This window comes from Serinus canaria, chromosome 1, assembly GCF_022539315.1.
Source record: "Serinus canaria isolate serCan28SL12 chromosome 1, serCan2020, whole genome shotgun sequence".
Classification (NCBI taxonomy): Eukaryota; Metazoa; Chordata; class Aves; order Passeriformes; family Fringillidae; genus Serinus; species Serinus canaria.
Genome location: NC_066313.1, coordinates 636,056 through 661,128, shown reverse-complemented (window position 1 = coordinate 661,128; position 25,073 = coordinate 636,056). Strand labels below are relative to the sequence as shown.

The window sequence follows — 25,073 nt, the reverse complement described above, 5'->3', positions numbered from 1 at the left end:
TTTCAGACTTAACTGCAGCGCTGTTCTTGTTCTTGATGTGACAATTCCGGAGCACTTCCTGCAGCAGCCACCGGAGGGCTTTGGGATAAAATTCCATTTTTCATCCCCAAATTGCTGCGGCGCTGCCTCGCCCTCTGGCGGCCTCTGGTCCTGCACAGGAGGCAAGGCTGGTGTTCCTGATTTCCCCGTGGAAATGATTCCCTCCTTCCCCATTTCCCCATGGAAATGAACCCCATCCCCAGCATCCCAGGGCACGTGCTCCTTTCATAGCTCAGTGGTTCAGAGCCTACCAGAATTCCTCTGCAAGGAAGAAAAAAGGACATACTCACGTTTTTCTGCGGATTTATAGGTGAAATGTCACCTTAAAAAAAAATTAATCCCAGACACCATTCCCTAAAAACTGTCAGAAATGGTGCATTTAATGACAGAGCCTCTTTAGAGAGGCTTAATGACTCTGTTGTCATAACAGGGCCATTCCCTGGCAGCACTGGGATTAGGGAAGCTGCTGTTAAACTGCCCAAATGGATGATATTGGGCTATTTTTGAAGCTCAGGCACTGAGGTGCAGTTTGTGTGAGCAAGGTGCACACTTGGAGCTTTGTGCTGCAGCTGGCAGAGCTCAGCTCGGGATTTTTATTCCCATGGCGCTGAAATAAATATATAAATAGTAATAAATAAATCTGTGGGCTGGCAGCAAGAAGGAGGCTTTAGGGGAGGTACCACACCTTGTGGAATTCTCATTAAAACCTTGAGTTACACCAGCCCTGACAACTGGAAGCAGCAGTCGTGGGAAATTGCAGCCAAGTGCTGGGCTGGTGCTGAAGCTTTCCATGATTCTCCAGACCTTTAAGCCCCAGCCCCTTGCTCCAGTGACAGGAAACTTCCTTCTATTGTGCTGGTTGTGGCCACAAGTGGAGTTGTTTAATGGGCATTGGTCCCCCTGTCCCAGGTGTGACACTGCTGAGGGGCTCCTGTGACCTCCCTCTCTGCTGAGGCCACACATAGGGATTTGTCCTCCCTTTCCTGCTGCTTTTTTGCATTTCCCCTTCTAATTCCTGCATGTCCCATGAAGGCAGGGAATGGCAGTGGTCAGGAGGAAGGAAAGCAGCATGCTCCCTCTCCTACATGAGGATCCCCAGGGCAAAAAGCAGGTGATGGAACGATGCTGACAGAAGTGGGCCGGAGCTGGGAGCTTTTCACGGGCAGGAACGTGCGGCTTTATTGCTCTGGCTGCATTTAACGAGCAGCAGATAAACCTGCTCAGCTCCCTGCAGGCCAGAGACATCAGGAACAGCCTGAGCACACGTGCTGTGTGTCTGTGCTGTGACAGGTTCCTGTCTGCTGGCTGGAAGTGCAGGAAATGGGCTAAATGGGGCTCTGGTATGCAGGAAAAGGAAAAGGGGTGGCTTAAAAGTAGTGTGAACAAATATCATTACCTTGGTTTGGGCTGAGAAACAGCTGCAAGGTGCATTTCACACAGCTTGAGAGGGGAAATGAATTGCAGTGAAAAAACACATTCTGCCTCACACAAATTAAGGCAAATAGCACTTAATTTCCTCTGGTTTTCAAATGGGCACCTTGAAAATTCTTTTTCACACATTAATAGGGAGAGCAGAAAGCTGATAGCGAGATTTGATAAAATCTGGGCAAGGCTCAGAAAACTGAACTTCTTAGAGAAAAAACACTTCTTCAAATAGATTCTGTGTGGCCAAACAGTCCCTCTAGGCACATCTTTTTCCAAGGTAAGCCCTCCCTTTTCAGAAGAGGGGCCTGAGCTCTGAGATACCTTTTATATCCTTTCCATTTCATCAGTGCCCAACTTGGCTTCATCCCAGTGTGCAGAATATGTTCTGAAGTAATTTCCAGATTTCTGACCTCTGGCTTTTCCAGGTTATCTCTGGTCATAACAAAGTGGGAAATCTTGCACAGTCATGCAATTTATTTTTGATAATGGGGTATAAAAGCTTGCCTGAACAGCAGCTGAACGTTAGTCCTGGCTCCCAGAAAGGTCTAAAACTGGGTTTGTTTCCTCAGCAAGTGAGTGTGTCAGGCCAGCAGTGCAGGCAGTGGAATCACCATGTCCCACGTGGGCCAGGGCAGGCTGGCCAGCACCAAGAGCTCACACTCCCAGTTTCCATGTGAAACCACTGGGGTGGAAAGGTCCTTGGCACTGCTCACCAGCCAGGCAGTGCAGGCTGGATGTCAGGATTTCAATGTGACATTTTAGCCTTATCTCTGGATATGTAGTTGCCAGGGAAACGATGTCTGGTTGTAACCTGTTCGTTTTTACACCTGTGCTGCCAGCCCTCCTCGGAGGTCACTGCCTGCCTCTGGGTGTTGGTGTTCCATGGGGGCTCCACGGTTGCAGCAGGTTTTCCTGGGGGTTTTGGGGAGCTCTGGCCATGTTTTCACACCTGTGTTGCTCTGGCAGGGCACTCCCTGTGCAGTGACCCCGACAGCTCAGCCGAGGCGGCCCCGGAGGAGGCGGAGGCGCAGGACCTGGAATCGTCCGACGAGGCCGAGAAGATGAGCAAGGTGAGGAGGTTCAGTTTTCACCTTTGCTGGGGAAATGCTGCTTTTACTGTGGAGGTGTCCGTGGATGATCCCAGATGGGATCTGTGAAGGTGTTTCTGGGTGATCCTGGATGGAGCAAAGCACGGCTTTGGTGGAGGCACAATCACCTGCTGCCTCTTCAGCAAGATCCATAGATCCGTGCCCTTTTCCCAGGGTGGGCTCACCCATTCTCTCCAGTTCCTGTGATCATGTTCCCCACAGTTTGTAAACTGGTTTAGCACCTCCATCCCCAGAGCAGCTCCACTAAACCACGTGGAGTATTAGGATTTCTTATTCTTTCTGGATTGCTAGGCTTAGGACAAATGTAAATTAAACTGTATTTCCTTACAGCAGTAGCATCGCTCCCATGCAGGTGTCTAACTGCAAACTAATCTCAGCCACTTCACCTCAAACTGAAGGAAAACTCTCCAGTTACAGCTAAGGGCTTGTGCAAATGGCTTGCTAATTGCCATCGATTTTGCACAGCCTTGGTGGTGACAGTAGGTGATGATCGGTGGCTTCTGAGGCACGGTCCAGGAGATTATCTTGATTGCTGTGAGGTGTTTGTGATATAGGTGATGCTGAGAGCTTACAGCTGTTTTCCTCCACAGCTGATGCATTTGTGTAATGAGAATTAGGTCTCAGTCTGTGGGTGTTTCCCCTCCGTGCCTGTTTTCTCTCCTGTTTAACCGAGCTGAGTTGCAGTGAGCTCTTGGCTGGTCCCTTGCTGCTCCAGTGCAGAGAAAGGAAGGAAAAGACCTTGGCCTCTTGTTTCCTGATGCATTGTGCCACTCCAGCCTGGACTTGTGTCCTTGACAGCCACACAGTGGAAGGGAAACATGAAATGCTCACAGGGAAGGGGAATACACTTTGTTTCGAGGTTTTATTGAGGAACTTCTTCTTGTAAGTACACAACATTCCTTCTTCAGTCAGGGGCCGTGTTTGTTGAGACTTTGGGATTCTTAACTGTAAATTTCTTCTCTAGTGAGTGGAGATGTTTGTTGAGACTTTGGGATTCTTAACTGTAAATTTCTTCTTTAGTGAGTGGAGATGTTTGTTGAGACTTTGGGATTCTTAACTGTAAATTTCTTCTCCAGTAAGTGAAGATGTTTGTTGATAGTTTGGCATTTTTACCTGTTATTTCTTCTCTAGTAAGTGGAGATGTTTCTTGATACTTTGGGATTTTTAAATGTAAATTTCTTCTCCATTAAGTGGAAGTGTGTTGTTGATACTCTGTGATTTTTAAAGTTAAACTTCTTCTTTAGTAAGGGGAGATGTTTGTTGATAGTTTGTGATTTTTAACTGTGAATTTTTCTCCATTAAGTGGAGATGTTTCTTGATACATTGGGATTTTTTATTGTAAATTTCTTCTCCACTAAGTGGAGATATTTGTTGATAGTTTGTGATTTTTGACTGTAAATTTCTTCTTCAGTCAGGGGCCATGTTTGTTGGTAGTTTGGGATTTTTAACTGTAAATTTCTTCTCCTGTAAGTGGAGGTGTTTATTGATACTTTGGAATTTTTAACTGTGAATTTCTTCTGCAGTAAGTGGAGATGTTTGTTGATACTTTGGGATTTTTAACTGTGAATTCCTTTTCCAGTAAGTGGAAGTCTTTGTTGGTAGGTTGGGGGTTTTTAACTGTAAACTTCTCCTTTAGTAATTGGAGATGTTTGTTGATACTTTGGGATTTTTAACTGAATTTCTTCTCCAGTAAGTGGAGATATTTGTTGATAGTTTGGAATTGTAACTGTAAATTTCTCTCCTGTAAGTGGAGATGTTTGTTGATACTTTGGAATTTTTAACTGTGAATTTATTTTGTAGTAAGTGGAAGCGTTTGGTAATTGTTTGTGATTTTTTTGTAAATTTCTCCTTTAGTAAATGGAAGTGTTTCTAGATACTTTGTAATTTTTGCCTGTAAATTTCTTCTTCTACAAGTGGAAGTGTTTGTTGATACTTGGTAATTTTTAACTGTAAATTTCTTCTTTAGCCAGTGGAGGTGTTTGTTGATACCTTGTGATTTTTACCTGTAAGTTTCTTCTCCAACAAGTGGAAGCGTTTGTTGATGGCTTGTGATTTTTAACTGTAAATTTCTTCTCCAGTAAATGGAGATTTTTGTTGATACTTTGGGATTTTAAACTGTAAATTTATTCTCCAGTAATTGGTGATGTTTCTTAATAATTTAGGATTTTTACCTGTAAATTTCTACTCTTGTAAGTGGAGATGTTTTTTTGATAGTTTAGGATTTTTTCCTGTAAATTACTTCTTTAGCCAGTGGAGATGTTTCTTGATAGTTTGGGATTTTTAACTGTAAACTTCTGTAGTAATTGGAGACGTTTGTTGATGTTTTGGAATTTTTAACTGTAAATTTCTTTTCCTGTAAGTGGAAGTGTTTGTTGATAGTTTGTGATTTTTAACTGTAAATTTCTTTATTCGGTGGAGGTGTTTGTTGATATTTGGGGATTTCTGACTGTAAATACGTGGGATTTTCATATGCTCTGAGCAGAGTGTGTTCTGTCAGAGGAGGCTGTGGCAGAGCAGCGAGCACAGCACGTGGCTGCTAGGGAGCCAGTGCTCTCCGTGGTTTTTCCAGGGCTGTCTGTCCCAGCTGTGACACAGCCTGGGCGGTTCTGCCCCTTGTCTCTGGGTGCTCAGAGCTGGAATTGTCTGGGGGTTCTGCCCCTTGTCTCTGGGTGCTCAGAGCTGGAATTGTCTGGGGGTTCTGCCCCTTGTCTCTGGGTGCTCAGAGCTGGAATTGTCTGGGGGGTTCTGCCCCTTGTCTCTGGGTGCTCAGAGCTGGAATTGTCTGGGGGTTCTGCCCCTTGTCTCTGGGTGCTCAGAGCTGGATTCTGCCCCTTGTCTCTGGGTGCTCAGAGCTGGAATTGTCTGGGGGTTCTGCCCCTTGTCTCTGGGTGCTCAGAGCTGGAATTGTCTGGGGGGTTCTGCCCCTTGTCTCTGGGTGCTCAGAGCTGGAATTGTCTGGGGGTTCTGCCCCTTGTCTCTGGGTGCTCATAGCTGGAATTGTCTGGGGGTTCTGCCCCTTGTCTCTGGGTGCTCAGAGCTGGAATTGTCTGCTTGATAAGGATTACCTGATTAGCTCTACAGCTCAGCAGATTGAGTCAAACTGAGAAATGGGTGTTAGCAGCTTGAATGCTTAATATTCCCTCCTGGAGGAGTAGCTCCCAACTCTAAGGAGCCCTGGTTTCCAACGGGAGGAGCTCCTGCCTGTTTGGCTATGAAGTGTTGACATCACTGAGTGTTTCCTTTCAGGATACAGAAATATGTCTCTATTTGTGGGGGGTGGAGGGGAGTGAGGATTTTTTTTTTTCTTTTTCTGTTTCAAACTTCTTGGAATGTTCTCCCACAGATGAAGGACACGAGTACCTATGGAATGTATCTGACATCCTGAGTTTGGCAATCTCAGGGATGCTGCTGTCCCTGCTCTGTACTCAGTCCCTTCCTTGCTGACTCTAGAAACCCCCAAATTATCCTGCAATGCCTATAGAAAATTCCAGTGCATGGCAGTGGGGAAGAAAAGAAGCTCAGCTGAGGGTTTTCCTAATCCCTTGGCTTTTCTGTGTGCTTGGGAAGCTGATGTGTGTGGGAAGGAAGGATTCTTGCAGTGTGTGTTTTCCCATGGGAAGTCACAGACACGAGGAGGAAAGCAAAGGTGTTTTCCTGTCCTTGCACTCCCACACCTTTCCATGCTGCTGGGATTATGGCACAGAAGATTAAGGTGGTGTCCTCAGGGCTGTTTCACAGGGGTTAGTTATTTCTGTACATGTCAAAGGGAAGGCTCTGCCCTCGTGCCACCTTCCCCTTTATCCCATCCTGCTCCCAGCTGTGCGTGGTGGAGCCCAGGAGAGACTTCCCTTGTTTTCCTGCCCTTTTTGGGTACAGCAGGGCAGGAGCACTCCCATCCATTCACTGCTGGTCCCATTTGAGCAGCATCAGAGCTCCCCAGGTAACCACAGAGCTCCCCTGCTTCCAGCACAGAGGCAGTGCTGGGAGCTGGGGGTCCCAGAGCAGCCTCTGTCTTGTGCCACTCCTGGGGCAGGGCTCCATCCCTGCCCAGAGAGTGCTGCAGGCAGGCACAGCTTCCCCAGGAAGCTCCCTGGCTCTCCAGGCAGCAAAGAGATCCTAGGGCACATGAATGATTGATAGGAAGAGGAGAGGAGTGAGGTGCAGCTGCCTTTGTCTGCTCTCGTAGCACAGGCGTTGTGGGAAGGTAAGTGGGGGGAAATCCCACCAGGAGCTGGGCCTGGGCCCTTCTACCTTTGCGAGGCAGGGGGCAGGGGGCTGTGTGACACAGGAGGCACTGGAATGTGTCCTTCCTCCTCCTCCTCCTCCTCCTCCTGGTGCCTCTGTCCCTTCCCCCAGCCCAGCATGTGTGCACGTGGGTGTGTGTTTCCTTAGGAGTGGTGCTTTTGCTTCTTAATCTGCAAAAGCCTTCGAGCTGTGGTGGTGCTGAAGGACTTGGAGGTGCAGCAGGAGCCCTGTGGACTCCTCCCTTTTCTGAGAAGCTTGTCTTCTGTATATCCTAAAGGCCTGATAATGCAGAGCTTTCTTCTTCAACACTGTTGTCAAAGTAATGATTTCCTTATAGAGAATAAGGGAAGATGAGGTGTCTGTTGTGGTAGAATACTGGAAACCCTTCTCCAAGGTGGGCTGAGGTGTCAGTGGTGTGAGATAGCTCTGCTCTCTGCACTCACTCCATATCTAATTTCACTCTTATCTCTTGGGGTGACATCTGTGTGCAGGGTGGCGAGCAAGGCGCTTTCCAGGTGCAGCCCTTTTCCTTAAGCCATGCAGCTGGCCCTGGCCTGAGGTTTTCTACAACTGGTTTTTGCTCTGGGGTGGGCTTCTGCCTTGCTTTTCTGTCCCTGTTTCATGTAGGGGCCAAGGGGAGGAGAGAGCTGGGAGGGAGAAGAGTGGGGGAAAGGAAAGGCTGCTCTCTGCCACCTTTTCAGGCTTGTTTTCACCTAGCACCCAATTTCAGGCTGTTTATGAAACAGGGAGGGCATGCCCCTCTGCCAGCCTCTATTCAACAGAGCATCAGAAGCATTTCACACCAGAGCAGTTTCTTCAGTGATTTTCTTCACTTGCCCCTGTGGTGACCTGATTATTTTGGCCTTTTCCGTATCGAGGTTCCAAGGGGGCACCCAAAAAACTGAGTATATGAGTTCCTGATATTGCAGGTTGCCAGTACTGAATCTCAGAATCAGTCTTGGTGCATTTTCTTTTCCTGTCATGGTCCTTTGAATTTAACTGGGGCTGTGTTGTAGGAAGTGTCCCCAGTTGAAATTGCTGCAGGACACTGGTTTCTTCCTGTGTCTAATTGCAGACCTGTGCCTGTGGCAGTCAAGGCCAATTGCCTGGCAGCAGTGCTGCTTGGGGAGCGTGGTCGACGGGCTCTGTGTGTGCACGCCCGTGCCACTTGGAGGGATTTTTTCCAAGAAAAGTAGGTCGGCTGCTCTCTGCAGCATTACTCGAGACCAGCATAAGTCTCCAAACCTCCAGTGTGTTGCGGTAGACGTGAAGGGATTAAAAGGGGGATTTGCGGGGTCGCTTTCCCAGCGGCAGAACCGCCTCTTTTAAGTTCCTTTCATTCGGTGCCGCGTCCCTTGCACTGCTCGGTACTCCCGAGCCGTGCCGCCGGCAGCCAGCGGGCTGTGCTGAGCCACGGGCACCGCTATTCAGCTATTCCCGACAGACTTCCCCCACTCCGTCGCATTCCAGCCGCTCTGCCGGAGCTGCCTGCCCAGCAGAGCCCGGCTCTGGCCTCGCCCGGCTCGGGACGCCGCGGAAGCGGTGAGCAGATGGCACGGGAGGGGAGCCTGGGCGGTGGCACCCACCCTGGGTACCGAGGATGAGGTGGGCGCTGCCCTGCCCCGCTCACACGCGGAGGGAGCAGCCCGGGGGGAGCGAGAGAACAGCTCGGGGTGCCTGGGAGGAGCAGGGGCATCTCGGGGTGCCTGGGTGGAGCAGGAGCATCTCGGGGTGCCTGGGAGGAGCAGGAGCGGGAGCATCTCAGGGTGTCTGGGAGGAGCAGGAGCATCTCGGGGTGCCTGGGTGGAGGAGCCTGGGTGGAGCAGGAGCAGCCCGGGAGGAGCGGGAGAGGCGGCGGGGATGTGCGGCCCCGGGAGCGCGGTGCCCGCTCGGTGACAGCCCCGCGGCGCTGCCCCTGCGGCGATGTCGGCGCTCCGGAGGGGGAACCGAAGGGTGCGGAGCGAGAGCGCCGGCAGGGACGGGGACTCCCTGCTCCGAATGCTGTACCTGGTGAGCGGGTCCGAGGGGATGGGCTCGGGAGCGGCGCTCCGGGGATTGTCATGCGGTTCGATGTGCCCTGCAGAGGCTCCGGTTGCCGTGCCGCGGCGCTGGCCGTGCTGATGGAAGGAGGATGCGGTTTGATGGGCTTTGTCTGGGCAGGCGGTGCTGCTCGGAGTGTGCACCAGAGGTGCCCGGGCACCTGGATGTCTCTGCATGGCAAACACAGGAGGAAACGGCTTTCAGCACTACCAAAGCTCCCCGCTGCGGGCAGCAGCCCCGCGGTTGTGGTGTCCTTGATCCTCCTCCATGGGAAGGATGTGAGCTTGGCTCCTCTGCTGAACCCCTTCCCTTGGAGGGGTTAATGTTTGTGAGCTCCAGTTCCCAGCTGTGGCAGCCCTCAGTCTCATTTTCAGCTTTTTGAAGGGATTGCCTGCGGGATTGTGCCTGAAGTGTGATGCCGTAATTCCCGTGAAAAATCCTGGTTTAGAGCTGTCATTGCCACTGCTGGCAGAGCTGCTGTAGGGAGATAAAAGGATCTGTTTCTCTTCCAGACCTTCCCTACTTAGCCACTTTCTTTGGGAAAATGGGGACAGAGAGGTTTTTGTGAAATCTGCTTGAGAGTTTTCACCGAAATAGCTGTGTCCTGAAGCCCCCGTGTGCAGTGTGTGCCTGCTTTGTGTCTGGAAATGGATTTTTTAAAGGGAATACCGGGTAGACAGGGTTGTGCTCAGGGCTGAAGCTCAGCAGTTGTTGCAGGTGGAGTCATGCATTTCAGTTCTAGGAGAGAAACCACAATATTTTTATTGATATGGACCCATAAGGTAACCGAGTTTGCTTGTCTATACAATGGTGGTTTAACAAAGGCTTGGTGTTGAGGCTCACTTGGTTGTTTACTGCAGCCTCCCATTGAGGGATGAGGGTCAGAAAGGACCCTCTGAGTTGCTGAATTCAGAGGAGTTTAGGTGCAGCTGGATCTGCTTTAGTGCCAGACTTGGTCAGTGGTTTGTGTCTGAATGATTATATATGTACAGCCAGTGAATGATTATATATGTACAGCCATTATATATGTTACATCCCTTGGCTAAGAATAAAGACAAAGTTCAGCAAGTCCTGATCATTTCCCAGGGCTCTGTGGTGGCCAGGAGCCCCAGCCTGGAGGAGACACCTCGGGAGACCTTCCCTCTCAGGTGTGCTCACACCCCACAGCTGCTTGGTCAGTGGGCACGCACAAGAACAGGTTTGTGGAGGTGACTCTGTCCTGGCAGTGGGGGGTGTGGGCAGCTCCCCAGAGATGTGGGGCAGGGCAGTGCTGGCCTTGGCTGCAGCTTCGAGCGGTGCATTGAGCATGCACAAGTGGAGATAAGGCTTTGGGAAGTCCTCCACACTTCCTTCCTGCCATATGGGTGTAACTGCTCCTGCTGGGGCACACCACGTGCCTCTCTGAGTTATTTCAACTTCACTGCTGAGCTGGTGTTTCACGCCCTGAGCAGATTTTTGCTCTCTCTTTCTGGGTGACCCATCTTTCCCTGCAGGAGCCTGCACAGGAGGGGGAGATCCGCAGAGTGGCAGGCAGGAACTGCTTCAAACACTTGGTTTATTTGGGGATTCTATTCCAGATTGTGCTTTATGCATTAGAACTGGATTTATTTGTGCGTTTGGATAGTAAAGCAAAACGCCACTGGACATGTCTGTCACAAGTAGTGCTAGCAAAGCCAAATATTGCTGAGCAAAGCCCTGCCTGTGCTGGGTCTCTGCAGGCTCAGACTATCACATCTGAGCTGTCCTTTCTCTGCGCCTTCCAGCAGAGCAGGGGGCTTGGGAAGGTGTTTTAACCTGTGCTGGAGCCAGGCTTTCACCCACTGCCTTTGGTGGAGTTGGGGCTGCTGGGGTCAAGGTCACACCTGCTGAAAGCTGGTGCAGATCTAATCCAAAAGTTTGGGTGGGCTTTATACTTAAAAGCACATTAAGTGTAGGTAGAACCTTGCTGAGAAATAACAGGAATTGTTGAATAATTAAGAGTAATAGTTCTCAAATCTCTGTGACACATGCCAGGAGCAGAGTGAGTTGGAGATGGACTGGTCCAACTCACTGCTTCCTCCCGCCTTCAACTTGCAATGTTTTCTCTTTCTTCCACATCTGAGTTAAACCTTACAAACTGAAGGTGAATATTTTCCCTGGAATGAAGTGTGTCCAGAAGGCATTTATGTATAGACAGCCAGTTACTGGGAGCTCCTGGCTTACAAGAGAGTCCTGAAGAAAATGATCCTTTGTGTCATGAGCACCTTTGCTCATGTGCTGTGCAGTGGGAGCTCAGGTGAGCATTTGCAGCCCCAAGAGACCTCTAAGGGAAGGGGGTTGAAATCCTTCCTTGTCCTAACATGAACTGTAGGTGCATGGAGAGGAAATAGCTCTGTGTGAGCAGACTGCATGGCTTAAAAACCATGGAGATCACAGCTACCAGTGGGTGGGAGTGAAGTGATGTCCCAGGGGCAGGGCTTTGTCTCCAAACTGCAAGGTGAGGATGTGCTTCATTTTCTCTCTTTTTTTTTTATTTTATGGATAGGTTTTTTTCTCCTCTGCTCTCTTCTCTGGTTGAATAAGGCTGGTTTTGGGTCAGTTGTTCCACAGAATCACAGAATTACCCATGTTGGAGAACACCTCTGAGACCATGGCGTCCATGCTGTGCCCCATCCCCACCTTGTCACTCAGCCCAGAGCTCTGAGTGCCACCCACAGGAATTCCTTGGACACCTCCAGGGATGGGCACTCCAAAGCTCCCTGGGAGCCCCTGCCAGTGCCTGGGCACCCTTTCCATGGGGAGATTCCTGAGCAGGCAGAGCTGGGAAGTCACTGAGCCTGGATTGAGGTCCTCTGGCAGGATGATCAGCTGTGGTCCCTGGAGCAGCTCTTTTCCCTGCAGGTCTCTGGGAGGGATGGAGGCAGCCCACGGCTGCCTTGGCAATCCTGGAAGCCTGGGGCTGTCGTCACTGACACCAGAGACTATTCCTGCTCCAAACGCTTCAGTGTAATGAAGGATGGGAGGAAATGATCTAACACGAGGGGGTGAAGTGAGGATAACTGGCTTTTTATAAAGGCAGCTGATTAAATATTAAAGGAAGCAGGGAGAAGGAGCAGCTCTGGGAAATGGCACTTATGGGGAAGAAGTTCACCCTGCTGGGCACATTTCCAGACACAGCCTGGGGACACAGCTGCTTGCCCAAAGAGCTGCTGCTTGGAGCCTGGAGGTGCTTTAGCTGGGAGGCTCTGCTTCCCCACGGCCCAGCCTGAGAGGTTTCTGCCTCTGTGTCAGCAGAACTGTTCCCAGCACTGCTGCAGCCCCGGCTGGGGAACTGCCAGGGGCTGGGGTGTGAGTTTTGTTTGCACAGGCATTTTTGGTTCCCAATTCTTGGGCCTCTCTGTGAGTTTGTCAATCTTAAGTGCTGGACGAGCCTGTTTTAATTAAAATTCACATGTGTCTGAGGCCAGGAATGGAGTTGAACAGCACTTCAATTAATTAGAGTTCTGCAATTCCTTTTTTTTTTTTTTTTTCTTTATCCTCAGTCACAGAGAGACAGGATAGACACTTGTGGTGCCTGTTGAGAAGTCCCCAAGCTGCAGCAGCTCAGCTGCACACCCTCCCCAGCCCCTTTGTTCCTCTGGCTCTTACTTCCAATATTACCACTGCTCTTTCCTCTCCCTTCTCTCCAAAGAGCACAGAGCAGGTCGCAGCTTTCTGTCGCAGTCTGCATGAAATGAACCCCTCTGACTGCAGTGCTCCCCCCCAGGACTGTGCAGGGCCCCAGCTGAGCACCATGAGGCAGCTCACGGACGCAGACAAGCTCAGGAAGGTCATCTGTGAGCTCCTGGAGACCGAGCGCACCTACGTCAAGGTGAGGGCTTCAGCCTCAGCTCTGCCCAGAGCTCTGCTGCTTTCTGGCTCTGCTTCCCATCTGGAGCTCTTGCTGAACTTGCATTCAGTTGTATGAGATAAATATATTTGCTATAGAAAATACATAATGCCTAAATATCACTGAAACCAGGGAGATAGGGCATCTCCAAATGGTTTGGCTGTTGGGCTTAGCTGGTGTGCACTTACTGCTCGCTGAGATCTGGTTCTGGTTTTGTAACTGGAAATGGGTGGATGTTTCCTTGTCCTGTCTGAGATGGGGTGGAATCCAGCTGGTTTGTGTTGTGTGTAAAAAGGGACAGTCCTCAGATCAGGTAAGCATCATTTGCCACCTCAGGAAATATCCAGAGGCAGTCTGAGGGACCAATGTGGGAATCTTTCTCTGAATTTTTAGGATTTGAATTGTCTGATGGAGAGATACCTGAAGCCTCTTCAGAAAGAAACCTTCCTCACACCAGATGAGGTATGTCAACCCTTGTTTGTCTGAAATTAATTTCACTGAATTCCATTTCTGTCAAATGATGGATTGAGTGGAGCATCAAGGTGCTGCTCAGTAATGTCTGCAGCTTGTTTTTTCCTGGCATCACATTGTTTTACAATTGGGCTGAGAATTGCTGCAGTTGTAGAAAACACAATTTAGCCTCAAAGTGATGTTTTCAGCATTGTGCTTTTTTTTCTCCTTTCATTAGCTGGATGTTCTCTTTGGGAATCTGACTGAAATGGTAGCATTCCAGGTAGAGTTCCTGAAAACTCTGGAAGATGGAGTAAGGCTGGTTCCAGACCTGGAAAAGCTTGAAAAAGTTGAGCAATTTAAGGTAATAATTGTTTACTTTTATATATTAAAACCACATTATTTGCATTAGCTCATTGTTTAAATTCTGAGGAGACCTTTAACACTCTCCATCTATTTTTTCTGACTGTTGTCACTGTTCATGTAAAAACCTGCCTCTTCTTCCATGTAAGATTGATTTTCAATTGATGCTGGTGCTGCTGAAAAACGATTCTGCTGCAATTGTAGTTTATGCTACATTTAGCCATATAGAGCACTAGCAACCATGTGCTTTTTGGTTCTATTCTTGCCCTTCTGCCAGATTTCTTGCCTTCAGCTGTCAGGAAATGCTAGAAATGGAAAGTTACATAAAATCTTTGCCCTGACAAGTCTCATGTTCAGAAGCCCTCTGGGGCTACAGATTCAGAGCAGTACATGGAATTTTGTATTTCCACTTTCAGTCCATGGTGGCAAATACTTCTGCCTTTCAGCAGGTGTGCATCTTCACAGGTAGCAATGGAAACTGCAGCTCTGTAACCTTCATTTCAAACCCAGGGGAATGTGGAGACAGATTTCTTTTTATGTCTAATGCAGTGGTACTGGAGGCATGGCAAGGAGATGATTGTTTTTCCTTTGGGGAATTCCACTCTGGCTCTCAGCACCACTCAGCTTGGTAAAGGACAGGATGAATAATAATAGTAGTAGTAAGGATAATGGTAATAATAATAGATTCTCTGGCCCCTGGGTGCTCTGAGCTGTAAGAGGAGTGCCAGTGTAGGGTCCTTCCAGAGGAAACTCCATCTCCTGAGTGCTGCTGCTTCCAGCTCTTCCCACAAAGCTGCACCGAGCTCACTTTCAGTTCTGCCCCTGGGCCCTGTCTGACAGCAGCTGGCTGTGAGGGAAATGTGGGGTTCTGTGCTTTCAGTTCTGCAGTGTGCTTCCCCTCTCCCCTGACTGTCCCCAGGCTGCCCACGTGTGCTCTCAGCCCCTCCCCAGGTGCTGTCTGCTTCCCAAGAGGTTTTGGGATGTGTTTGACCCCGAACACCAACTCATTTCCAGGCAGGTGAACCCCTTGGTGTGTTTGTGAGGGATGAGGGTTGCCTGCAGCCCCTCAGTGCCCTGACCCATTGCAGGCTCAGACACATCAGTCTCTCTGTGGGCTCTGGCCCTTGCTGAGGGCAGTGAGGCTTTTAGATGTAGCTCTGGAGTTCACTCCCTGTGCAGTCAGGGCTGCCTCCAGGCTGGGGCTTGGCTGATGCTGCTGATTACAGAGGCTGAATCCACACCCCAGGGCTGAGCCTGTTTCCTGCTGGATGAATCATGGACTCACAGAATGGTTTGGTGGAAGGAACCTGCAGGATCCCCCAGTTCCATCCCTTCTGCTGTCCCAGGTTAATCCAAGCCCTGTCCAGCCTGCCCTTGGGCACTTGCAGGGATCCAGGGGCAGCCTCAGCTGGCCTTCCCATCCTCAAAGGGCAGATTTCCTTCCTGATATCCCAACTAAACCTACTCTTCATTTAGTTTGAAGCCATTCCCCCTTGTCCTGTCACTCCAGCCCCTTGTAAAGAGTCTCTCTCCATCTTCCTTGCTGGCTCCCTTCAAGCACTGGAAGGCCACAGTGGGGTCACACAAAGCTTCTCTTTTCCAGGCTGAACAATCCCAATTCTCTCAGCCTTTCCTCCATCCCCCCTGCTCCATCATCCTGGTGCCTCCCCTAGGCTCACTGCAGCAGTGGTGTCTTGGTGTGCGAACACGCTACAACTGCATTCTCCTGTCCTCTGAAAGCTGGATGGAAGCTTCAGATCACCTGGCTGAAGGCAAAGTAACTAAATGCCTTTTCACTAATGCTTTTTTTTCCTTTTAATCCCAGAAAGTGTTGTTCTCCCTGGGTGGATCCTTCCTGTACTATGCTGACAGGTTCAAGCTGTACAGTGCCTTCTGTGCCAGCCACACAAAAGTCCCCAAAGTCCTGGTCAAAGGTAAGAGCCCCTTTCAGAGTTGCTGCAGAGAATTCTCAGAGTTTGGCAGAAGGCTCACAGAGCATGTATCTGTATGTAAACTTGGAGATAAGAAATGCTGACTCAGAAATGCCATGGAATAGGACAGACATTGCTGAGAGAGAAATGGAGCTAGAAACGAGTTTTAAAGGACGACTTTGTAAATAAGACTGGATACTTTAGAGAAATAGAACTATGAGAGATGCATTGTAATAAGATTTACGAGGAGTAATTTTAGATGATTGGTTTAAGGAATTTACAGCATGGTGTGACAAGAAGCTGATAGGCCAAGAAACACTTACAGTGTGCTGTAATTAGGGAATAGTTGGCTGCTGATTGTGATGGTGTGAATTATAACTTCTGTATTGTCTCACCCTTCACATGAGACTGAAAATGGAATCAAAGCTTTCAAAAGGCCTCTCAGTTGCCTCATCTCTGGGTCAGAAAAGGAAAGGGCTTAATCCAACAAGTTGTCACAGCCACATGCTGGTGGTGGTCACTGCACCCCAAAGCTCTGAGGGCAGGAATGGGGGAGCACTAGGAGAGGATCAGACTGGGAGAATGTTTTATGGAAGCTGGCGAAATATTTTAGCCCTCTCTCCCCTCTCTCCTTCCTCTTGCCTTCACTCCAGTTAGCCTGAGAAGTTTCCATGGCAGAATTCCTAGCAGAGCTTGGCTTGCTGGGTTGGAGATAACATCCCTGTGGTCTGGCTCCTGGGCCAGCTTGCCTCCCAGGGATGTTTTCCCCTGTGGAAGTGTAAATCTCATGGAGCTACCAGTGTTTTGTGCCATCCCTTTTTGGCCAAGACATTAAACAAAAAATGGCTCCAGTTGTAGCAGCAGTGCCATGGAGGGAGGAACTCTGGTTTTTCAAAACCACCTGCATGTCTGACAGTCAAAAATTTCGAGGTTTTTTGTTTCTTGGTTGGTTTGGGGTTTAGGTTTTTTCTGTGCACTTTTCTTTTTTCATTTCTGCTTGTAAACTTTTATTCCCTGTGCTGCAAAGAATACTTGGCAGCTCTGTGGAATACATAAATAAATGATTTGTTGCTAGTCACGTCCGTGCTTTCTTTTGGCAGTATTTTACAGGACCCTAATGTTAAAGATGCAGACTAGGTAGATCTGGTTCTTTTGCTTTTCTTTTCCATTGCTGACTGTATTTATAACTGAGAAAGTGTTGTGCTGGAATTATGGCATAAACAGAACTTAAAATTCTATTCCAGAGGTAAATTTATTCAACAGCCTGGGAGTATATTTCAGGTGTCACTTGGTGTCCTTAGCTGAGGTGCAGGTGGCTTTTGCATTTGAAACTCAAGTTGCTTTATGGAAATCAGGTGACTGCCTGCAAAAAACTCCCAACCCCAGCAGGGGACATGACTCCAATAAAAGCAATTGTGTGGAATTGCTCCTGCACTGAATAATTTGTATGTCTATAAATACCACCTCCTCCTTCCCTCCCTCCTTATGCTCCAGTGGAGGGAGCAACAGAGAAAATGGCAATTTTATAAATTCATAGCAGTCAGGTGGAAAAGATGATGGCAGTCAGGTGTCCAGTCTGCCTGTGGTCCCAAATTCTGGTGCATTAGCCTCAGTGTCTGCTCCTGCCTCTCACCAGTTCCTGTTGGTTGTTGTGACTCAGTGCTGCATTTTAAGGTTTAATGAGGTAACAAGAACCAGACTTGCCAATCTTGTGGGTGCACCGTGGTTTAGAAGCAGTGACTCCTCACAAATGTCCAATTTGACTTTGCTTGAAGGGAACAGATGATTAAAACATCTGAAATAGCTGCCAGGCCAGCAGTACTTACTGCTCCTCCTGAGAGGGAGCCCCAGGCTCTGCTCTCTGTGACCAGGGACAGGACCCTAGGGAAAGGCTGGAGCTGTGTCTGGAGAGGGTTAGGTTGGATTTTAGGGAAAGGTTCATCCCCAGAGGGTTCTGGGCACTGCCCAGGCTCCCCAGGGCATGGGCACTGCCCCCCAGAGCTCCAGGAGCCTTTGGAGAGCTCTCCAGGGATGCCCAGGGTGGGATTGCAGGGGTGTCTGTGCAGGGACAGAGGTGGGGCTGGATGGTCCTTGTGGGGCCCTTCCAGCTCAGGAGATTCTATCATGGATAGTGCAATTAAAAATTGCCCTGCTGGAGGTGGGTGCTTGCTGAGAAATCCTAAATAGCACATCCGGGGAGAGTGTCAGTGACTCAGATCCTGGAGGGTGTCAATCTAATTCTGCAGGCCCAGTAAATCTGCACTTCCTTGCAAAATGTCTCCAGATAAAGCAATTTAAACCTGGAAAAGTTGCTTTCTCAGGGCAGCAGTCATGATTTTTCATTGATGCAGTGCTTCCTTTGAATCTGGCAGCCAAGACAGACACCGCTTTCAAGGCGTTCCTGGATGCCCAGAACCCGCGCCGGCAGCACTCCTCCACCCTGGAGTCTTACCTCATCAAACCCATCCAGAGGATACTCAAATACCCCCTCCTGCTCAAGGAGCTCTTTGCTCTCACTGATGTGGACAGCGAAGAGCATTATCACCTTGATGGTAAGGACTTAACCCACTTCTGTGTGGCTCACCTCTGCTCTTGAACCTCCTCCCCTCCCGTCCTCTGAGGGTTAAATCTGCCTTTTGCTCATCCCTGTCTCTCTTCCAGTGGCCATCAAAACAATGAACAAAGTTGCCAGCCACATTAATGAAATGCAGAAGATCCATGAAGAATATGGGGCAGTGTTTGACCAACTCATAGCGGAGCAAACAGGGGAGAAAAAAGAGGTAACAATCAGATTTTGAGAGGAAAGGGTTATTTTGGTGCCTGTTTAACTGGACCCAGTATTTACCTTTGCTGCTGTGCCACTGAAGTAAATCCTGGTGCAAACAGATAAATCCCAGCCCAGTTGAAGACCTGAACTGAATTGAATTCAGACTTCACTGAGGGGAGGGTGAGGGATGGGATAACATCCCCCTGAACGGGGGCTGGCCCTCAGTGTGTCACTCTGGGCACCATAAGGACAAAGGTCTGGTTGGTGCATCTCCCAGCAGTTGGGAACTCCTTTCTTAGTGTGTTCCCAGCAATGTGGTGTCCACAGAGGAGCCTCTGGGCAAGGTCAAGAGCCACTGCAGCTGTGGGGAGGGGCTGCTTTGGCCACTGCCCCTAATGCAGTCTCTAAACCTCACCCCAAACTGAATATGTGCTTAAATATGACAGCAAAATACAAAGAAACTGGTAGGGAGAAAAATGGACAAAGGGGAACAAAAGGCAAAAAAAGTCTGGTTTTGACCCTGACTTCCAAGAGCTGGACTCTTGAGTTTAACTGACCCTGATTTATGCTCATTAATTAATGGTTTACCTGCATCTGTTTGCAGTCAGCTGATGAAATACTCCAGGAGTTTGCTGGAGGCAGTTTTGCTCAGGACTAGACTTGATGCAAGTTTCCCTGAGCTGTGAACTGCCACCAGATTCCTTGAGCTGATTAAAACCCTTGCCTTTGTGTTGGCAGGTGGCCGACCTTTCCATGGGGGACCTGCTGTTGCATAACACAGTGATATGGCTGAACCCTCCTGCTTCCCTGGGCAAGTGGAAGAAGGAACCTGAGCTGGCAGCGTTCGGTTTGTATCCCAGGACTTCCATTTCACATGCCTAAAGACTGGCAGCTGTGCCTCAGCACATGCTGGAAGTGTCTGAGCATCACCCTCCCCAGGGCTGCCTGGAATTTAAACCTGGGCTTGTCTCTTGGCTGCAGTGCTCACTTCTGCTCTCTGGTAGTTTTCCTGGCTCAGCTGAAAGGTTTGTGTGCTTGGGAATAGAGGAGACCCATCCCAAGCATTATGGATGCTCTTGAGGAGAGGCTGTGGGAGCTGGGCCTGGTCCCTCTTAATACCCCATCAATGCACACAGATACCCCATCAATCCTCACAAATATCCCCAAGGCTGTCACAGGATGGTGCCACGCTGCTCAGTGGTGCCAGGGACAGGATGAGGAGCAGTGGCCATGAACTGAAACACGAGTTCCACCTCAGCCTGAGGAAGAACTTCTGTCCATGGAGGGGGCAGAGCCCTGGAACAGCTGCCCAGGGATCTCCATTTCTGGGGACATCCCAAAAATCCCAAATTCCTGTGTCACCTGCTCTGGGTGACCCTGCCTTGGTGGGGGGGTTGGACTGGTTGATCTCTAGAGGTTCCTTCCAACCCCACTGTCCTGGAATCCTGGGATTCTGTGACTCCATAACCTTTGACTCTAACTTTCTCCTCCAGTGTTCAAAACTGCCGTGGTCCTTGTGTACAAGGATGGTTCCAAACAGAAGAAGAAACTGGTAAGTGTGCAGGGACTGTTTGGGTGATGCCGTGGGCATTTCTGGGGCTGTGATGGAGTTCTGCTTCCCACAAAGCCCTGGAGCTGGAATGTGCTCTGGCATGTGTGGTCCCTGGTGTCTGAGGAGCTGGGTGGGCACAGCAAGCATTCCTTTATCCTTTGTTGCCATGCTTGCCACATCCATTCCCTGCTGTGGGATTGTCCTGGATGAAGATGTCACTGTGAGCGTGTCTCTTGTCTGAGAGCTCATTAATGTCTGTCACCTCACACAGTGCCTTGGGTGTTGTGTGCCACCAGGCAAGTGCTGGCTGCTCTCAGCTACATCAGGAGTGGCTCAGGGATCCCACTGGAGTTTGGGATTCCAAATTAAAGCTGAGCTTGGCAGTGCTGCCACGATTCTGTAGTGGTATAGGGAAACTGGTGATCCCTACTCGTGGCATAAAGCAGAGAGGGGTCGGAGGTGCCTGCATGGGAAAGGCAGCTGGCACAGGGTGACTTCAGAGAGAAAAGCAAAACTCTGATGTAATCCCGAGTGTGTGTGCACCCAGGGCTGGGCTGGGTGACTCTGGAGGGCGTTGCTGAGAGCTGAGGGGCCTTAGGGCTGCTTTAGTCCAGACTCCAGCAAGGTCCCTGCAGAGAGCCCCCCGAGGGAGGTGTGGGGTGGGAAAACCAGGATTGCAGCAGGTCTGTAGCTGGGAGCCCTCAGCACAGAGCACAGGACTGTCTGCCTGCCCCAGGGTGTCTCCTTTCCTGACGGTGTTTGAAATTCTTCCAGGGAGGATCCCACAGAGCCTCCATTTATGAAGACTGGGATCCGTTCCGGTTCCGCCACATGATCCCTTTGGAGGCGCTGCAGGTGCGGGCCCTGGCCAGCGCAGGTAATGTTCCTGGAGGTAAAATCCTGCAGTGTGCCAAGGCTGCAGTGTGTGTGCCCTGGGGACCCTCACTGGGCATGCAGTAAATGCTTTGCACTTACATGTGAAGGTAGATGTGAATTTCTGCTTGCTTTCCCTCTAGATGCAGAGACCAATTCTGTGTGTGAGATTGTCCACGTCAAATCTGAGTCTGAGGGCAGGCCAGAAAGGACATTTCACCTCTGCTGTAGGTAAGTGGGACTCCCTGTTTTCTGTTTTCCTTCACAGCTGCATCTCTGCATCCCTGCTTGCCTGTGTCTTTCCTTTCAAGGCAATCTGGGAACTGTTAAACTGGACCCAGTATTTACCTTTGCTGCTGTGCCACTGAAGTAAATCCTGGTGCAAACAGATAAATCCCAGCCCAGTTGAAGACCTGAACTGAATTGAGTTCAGACTTCACTGAGGGGAGGGTGAGGGATGGGATAACATCCCCCTGAACGGGGGCTGGCCCTCAGTGTGTCACTCTGGGCACCATAAGGACAAAGGTCTGGTTGGTGCATCTCCCAGCAGTTGGGAACTCCTTTCTTAGTTAGGGAGAGTGGGGAGAAGATGTTCAAATCTAACTTCTGGAAGGTAGAATTTTGTACAACCTCTGAAAATAACTTGATCAGCTTTACACCTTCATGGGAAAAGCCCTATTGCAATTTTCCAGTTACACTGGATCTTTATGGCAGGTGTTGAGTTCAGCTGGTTCCTTTCATGGCACCAGGTCCCAACCTCTGCACTTCAGTGAACATCCATTGTTGTGGTGGTGTTTTTAGGGTTCGGGGAAGAACTTGGAACACAAGTTCATCAGGATGCAACAGAGCTGATGCCAAGCCAATTCCTACTTCTAGGAAGAGTTGCAGGAGCTGTGCAGCTGTGGGGTGTGTTTGCAGGGACAGATGGACTGAGCAGCACAGGTCACTGGATGTGGACTGGACACAGCCACGTGTGGCTGGCACTGCAGGGAAAGGAAACCTCGAGAGGGCTGAAAGCCTGAATGTTTTATTAATGACCTGGCTGTTGGTTTCCTTGGGTGCCCACTGCAGTGACCATGGATTTAGCTTTGCTTTGAAGGTACTGAGTTCAGGGGAGTGTTCTCTGGGGAAGCGCCTGCCAGTCAGTTTGCACTGTCTTAAATCACAGAAGTGGCCATTATTTACCTCATTTACAGGCAGCTTTTAGCAGTTCCCAAGGGCTAACTCTGCCTTTTGTATTCCCACCTCTTTTTCAGCTCTCCAGAGCACAGGAAGGACTTTCTGAAGGCAGTGCACTCCATCCTGCGGGACAAACACAGAAGACAGCTCCTTAAAACCGAAAGTTTGCCCTCCTCCCAGCAATATGTTCCTTTTGGTGGAAAAAGATTGTGTGCTCTAAAAGGTGCAAGGCCAGCCATGAACAGGGCAGGTACTGTAGGGCTACAGACTTTCAAGATCCCAGTAACCCCAGCAGCGTTGTAGGACACACGGCGGTGTCTGTCCCTTGTATATTAGGATTAGCATTCTCTCCTGTGTTTGTAAAAACTGCTGGTTTTCCATGCTTCACTTCCTTGAGAGCCTTAAATTGCCTCTATTTACCTTGCTTTGCACTCGAGGCTCAGCTTCAGAGCAGTGCTTCTGGCCTGGAAGGGAGATGGGGTTCCTGGCAGTACCGATTGGCTGTGCACTTTACTCCCAGCTGGGGTTCAGCTGAACAGAGCAGAAGCTGTGTGGTCCTTAAAAGCATGCACACAATTTTGAGCTAACCCGAGCACTTTTGAACTAAAATGCACAAGGAAAAACAGTTCCCCTGAGCTTGGTTTGAGGGGCAGCTGTGGGTGTCCTCCACCTGAGCCTTTCCAGCTCAGCTGCTAAAGGGGACATCCTCCTCCTTCCCACATTTGGAGAAGTTAGCACTTGGTACTCTTAATTTTTGTAATGGCCTGTCCTAAGCCATGGATATTCCTTTGCAGTTGACTTCAGGGAAAAGCAGGTTTTCATTTTCAGAACTCTAGATGCTGGAGGGAAGAAACATTTGCTTCCAACCCCAAAGTACACGGCACCGCTGCGTGTTTTGTTCCAGTCCGTTGTTTATTTCTTGTTCTGCTCAGTAGATCCAGCACTGCAGAGAGCCAGGCTTTGTGTTCCTCCTCTGACCAGGGCAGGCAGACCAGCACCAGCTGAGCCCAGCTTCTCACTCGGGGTGCTGCTGGAGATGCCAGACCTCCTTTCAGATTGGCTCCGTGGGGCATTTGTGTGATGAGTTCTGCAGGGATTGCAATCCCACCTTGGAGTCCAGACCTCTCCCTACAGATAAAATTTGCAGCTGCTGAGCCATTGTAATTAATGCACCTTGTGAGGCTCAGGATGTTAAAATGTGATCTCAACCCCAAGGCAGAGCTGGATAAATGCATCCTGCAGTGCTGAGGTGCTATTCAGTGCAGGGGAACAAACTCCAATCTCAGAACTCTGTGTGTGCCCCTGAAGCACCGTGGTGCCTGCAGGATTTGCTCTGCTTGGGAAGATGTTCTGACACAGAGGATGGGAAATTGCTAACTGGGTCAGTTGCTGAATAGATGCTGAGGAAAGAACTTCTGATATCTCTTCTGGGTTGGAGGTTTTGTCCTTGCCCAGTAGGGAGGAAGTGAGGAAGGGAGCAGCAGAGCCTGGACAGGGAACATAATTCCCTGTAAAAAACACAGCATCTTCAGCACTGAGCTAGGCCCTGGGAAAGCTGTAGGAAAGCTGCTCTGAGCCCACATGTCCCTCTGCAAGGTGCGAAGCTGTTGGATTTTGTGGTGTGCTGGCAGCAGGGGCTGCGAGTGAGAAGCTGAGCTGAGCAGATGCCCTTGGTGCTGGCTGGCTGCCTGGTGCTCAGGAGGAGCAGCCATGAGGCCGTGACATGTGGCACGGTGGATCCAGAGGCCATGATGTGTGGAATGGTACATCCAGAGGCCATGATGTGTGGCACGGTGGATCCATAGGCCATGATGTGTGGAATGGTACATCCAGAGGCCATGATGGGTGGCACAGTGAATCCAGAGGCCCTGATGGGTGGCACAGTGGATCCATAGGCCATGATCTGTGATATGGTACATCCAGAGGCCATGATGGGTGGCACGGTGGATGTGAGCAGCAAGAGCTCCTCGTGCGGCTGCAGAGGCCTCGTGCCGAGGAGCTGAGGATCTGAGGCCACAGGGAGATGGGAGTGACGGGCCCTGCCCAGCCCAGGCAGGACTTAGCTTTAGCGCAGAGTTGTGCCGTGTGTAAAACACCTGTGGGGTTTTATCTTTGTGTGTGCAGTGTCAGCCCCCAGCAAGTCTCTGGGGAGGAGGAGGCGGCGGCTGGCCCGAAACAGGTTTACCATTGACTCGGAGGCCATCCACGGCAGCAGCCCCGAGAAAGAGCCCGCGCAGGGAGGGGACACTGACCGCTGGGTCGAGGAGCAGTTCGACCTGGCGCAGTACGAGGAGCAGGAGGACATCAAGGAGACCGACATCCTGAGCGACGACGACGACTTCTGCGAGGCGGCGCGCGGGGCGCAGCGCGAGCTGCGGGAGCGGCTGCAGGCCGCGTCGCTGGCGGGCGGCCGGCGGCCCGAGAGGCCCTGCCCGTCCGGGGACGCGCACGCCGCCAGGATGGCCCAGCTGAGGAAGCAGGCGGCCCTGCCCGCCATCAACGGCGCCGCCGAGGGCCACGGCGAGGAGGTCATCTGGGTGCGGCGGGAGGACTTTGTGCCCGGCAGGAAGCTCAACACCGAGCTCTGAGGCGGCCTCGGGCCCTGCGGGACCCCGCGGGTCGCACACTTGCACACACCCTTGCGGCAGCTCACACCGTCAAACGCTCCAAAACCGGGAACGAAACGAGCTCGAGGTCCTGTCTTGCGTTAACCAAGGGCTTTCACACTACTTTATTTATTCTAAAACAATCAGGGGCTGAAATTGAGTACGGGGGGAACGTAATCACTGGAAAACAAATGACTCTGGGTGTCTCAACCTCTGTGCAGCCAGTGGGCTCCAATGGGCAGGAGCGCGAGGATGGAGGGGTTGGCGAGAGCCGTCGGTCGTAGGCTCATCTCCTTCACGAGGAAACTGCCTTTTTAACCTGTACAGTCGCAGCATTCTGACTCCCTTTCCCTCTCTAAGTGTAAGAGAATATTCATGTATTTTAGGAACGTGTGAGGAAAGGTTTGGGATCCATGTTGTGTTCAGTCCTCTTGGTCTGTGGCTGGTCTAATTTAATGTCGATGTCGGAAGCTCTAGTTTTACATACTCTTGTAAAGATGCCAAACTCTCTTGAAAGAGATCCAAATTTAACACTTGAAGAGATATTTTTTTGTATTTTACCTGAGATGCAGGGGCACAAAGGGGTAAGAGATTTTAGGGTAGCTCCACGTCTAGGATACGAGGCT

At 50.2% G+C, this 25,073-nt stretch overlaps 1 protein-coding gene across 8 annotated transcripts in view; it reads left to right on the top strand.

Moving 5' to 3' along the window:
- Positions 1-24,635, top strand: part of TIAM1 (TIAM Rac1 associated GEF 1) — a 149,922-nt gene extending 125,287 nt beyond the window's left edge. For 6 of the 8 annotated variants that reach the window (XM_050979703.1, XM_050979701.1, XM_050979698.1 and 3 more), the window contains 13 exons: positions 2,431-2,534; positions 12,529-12,708; positions 13,120-13,188; positions 13,415-13,540; positions 15,365-15,473; positions 17,843-18,022; positions 18,132-18,250; positions 18,976-19,084; positions 19,731-19,789; positions 20,564-20,666; positions 20,806-20,893; positions 21,919-22,091; positions 23,966-24,635. In XM_050979703.1, coding sequence (XP_050835660.1) covers positions 2,431-2,534; positions 12,529-12,708; positions 13,120-13,188; positions 13,415-13,540; positions 15,365-15,473; positions 17,843-18,022; positions 18,132-18,250; positions 18,976-19,084; positions 19,731-19,789; positions 20,564-20,666; positions 20,806-20,893; positions 21,919-22,091; positions 23,966-24,429 — 1,883 coding nt within the window. In that variant the 3' untranslated portion in view covers positions 24,430-24,635. The remainder of the gene's footprint in view (positions 1-2,430; positions 2,535-12,528; positions 12,709-13,119; positions 13,189-13,414; positions 13,541-15,364; positions 15,474-17,842; positions 18,023-18,131; positions 18,251-18,975; positions 19,085-19,730; positions 19,790-20,563; positions 20,667-20,805; positions 20,894-21,918; positions 22,092-23,965) is intronic. The other 2 variants (XM_050979712.1, XM_050979710.1) reach the window with 1 other exon arrangement.
- Positions 24,636-25,073: the final 438 nt, after the last annotated feature.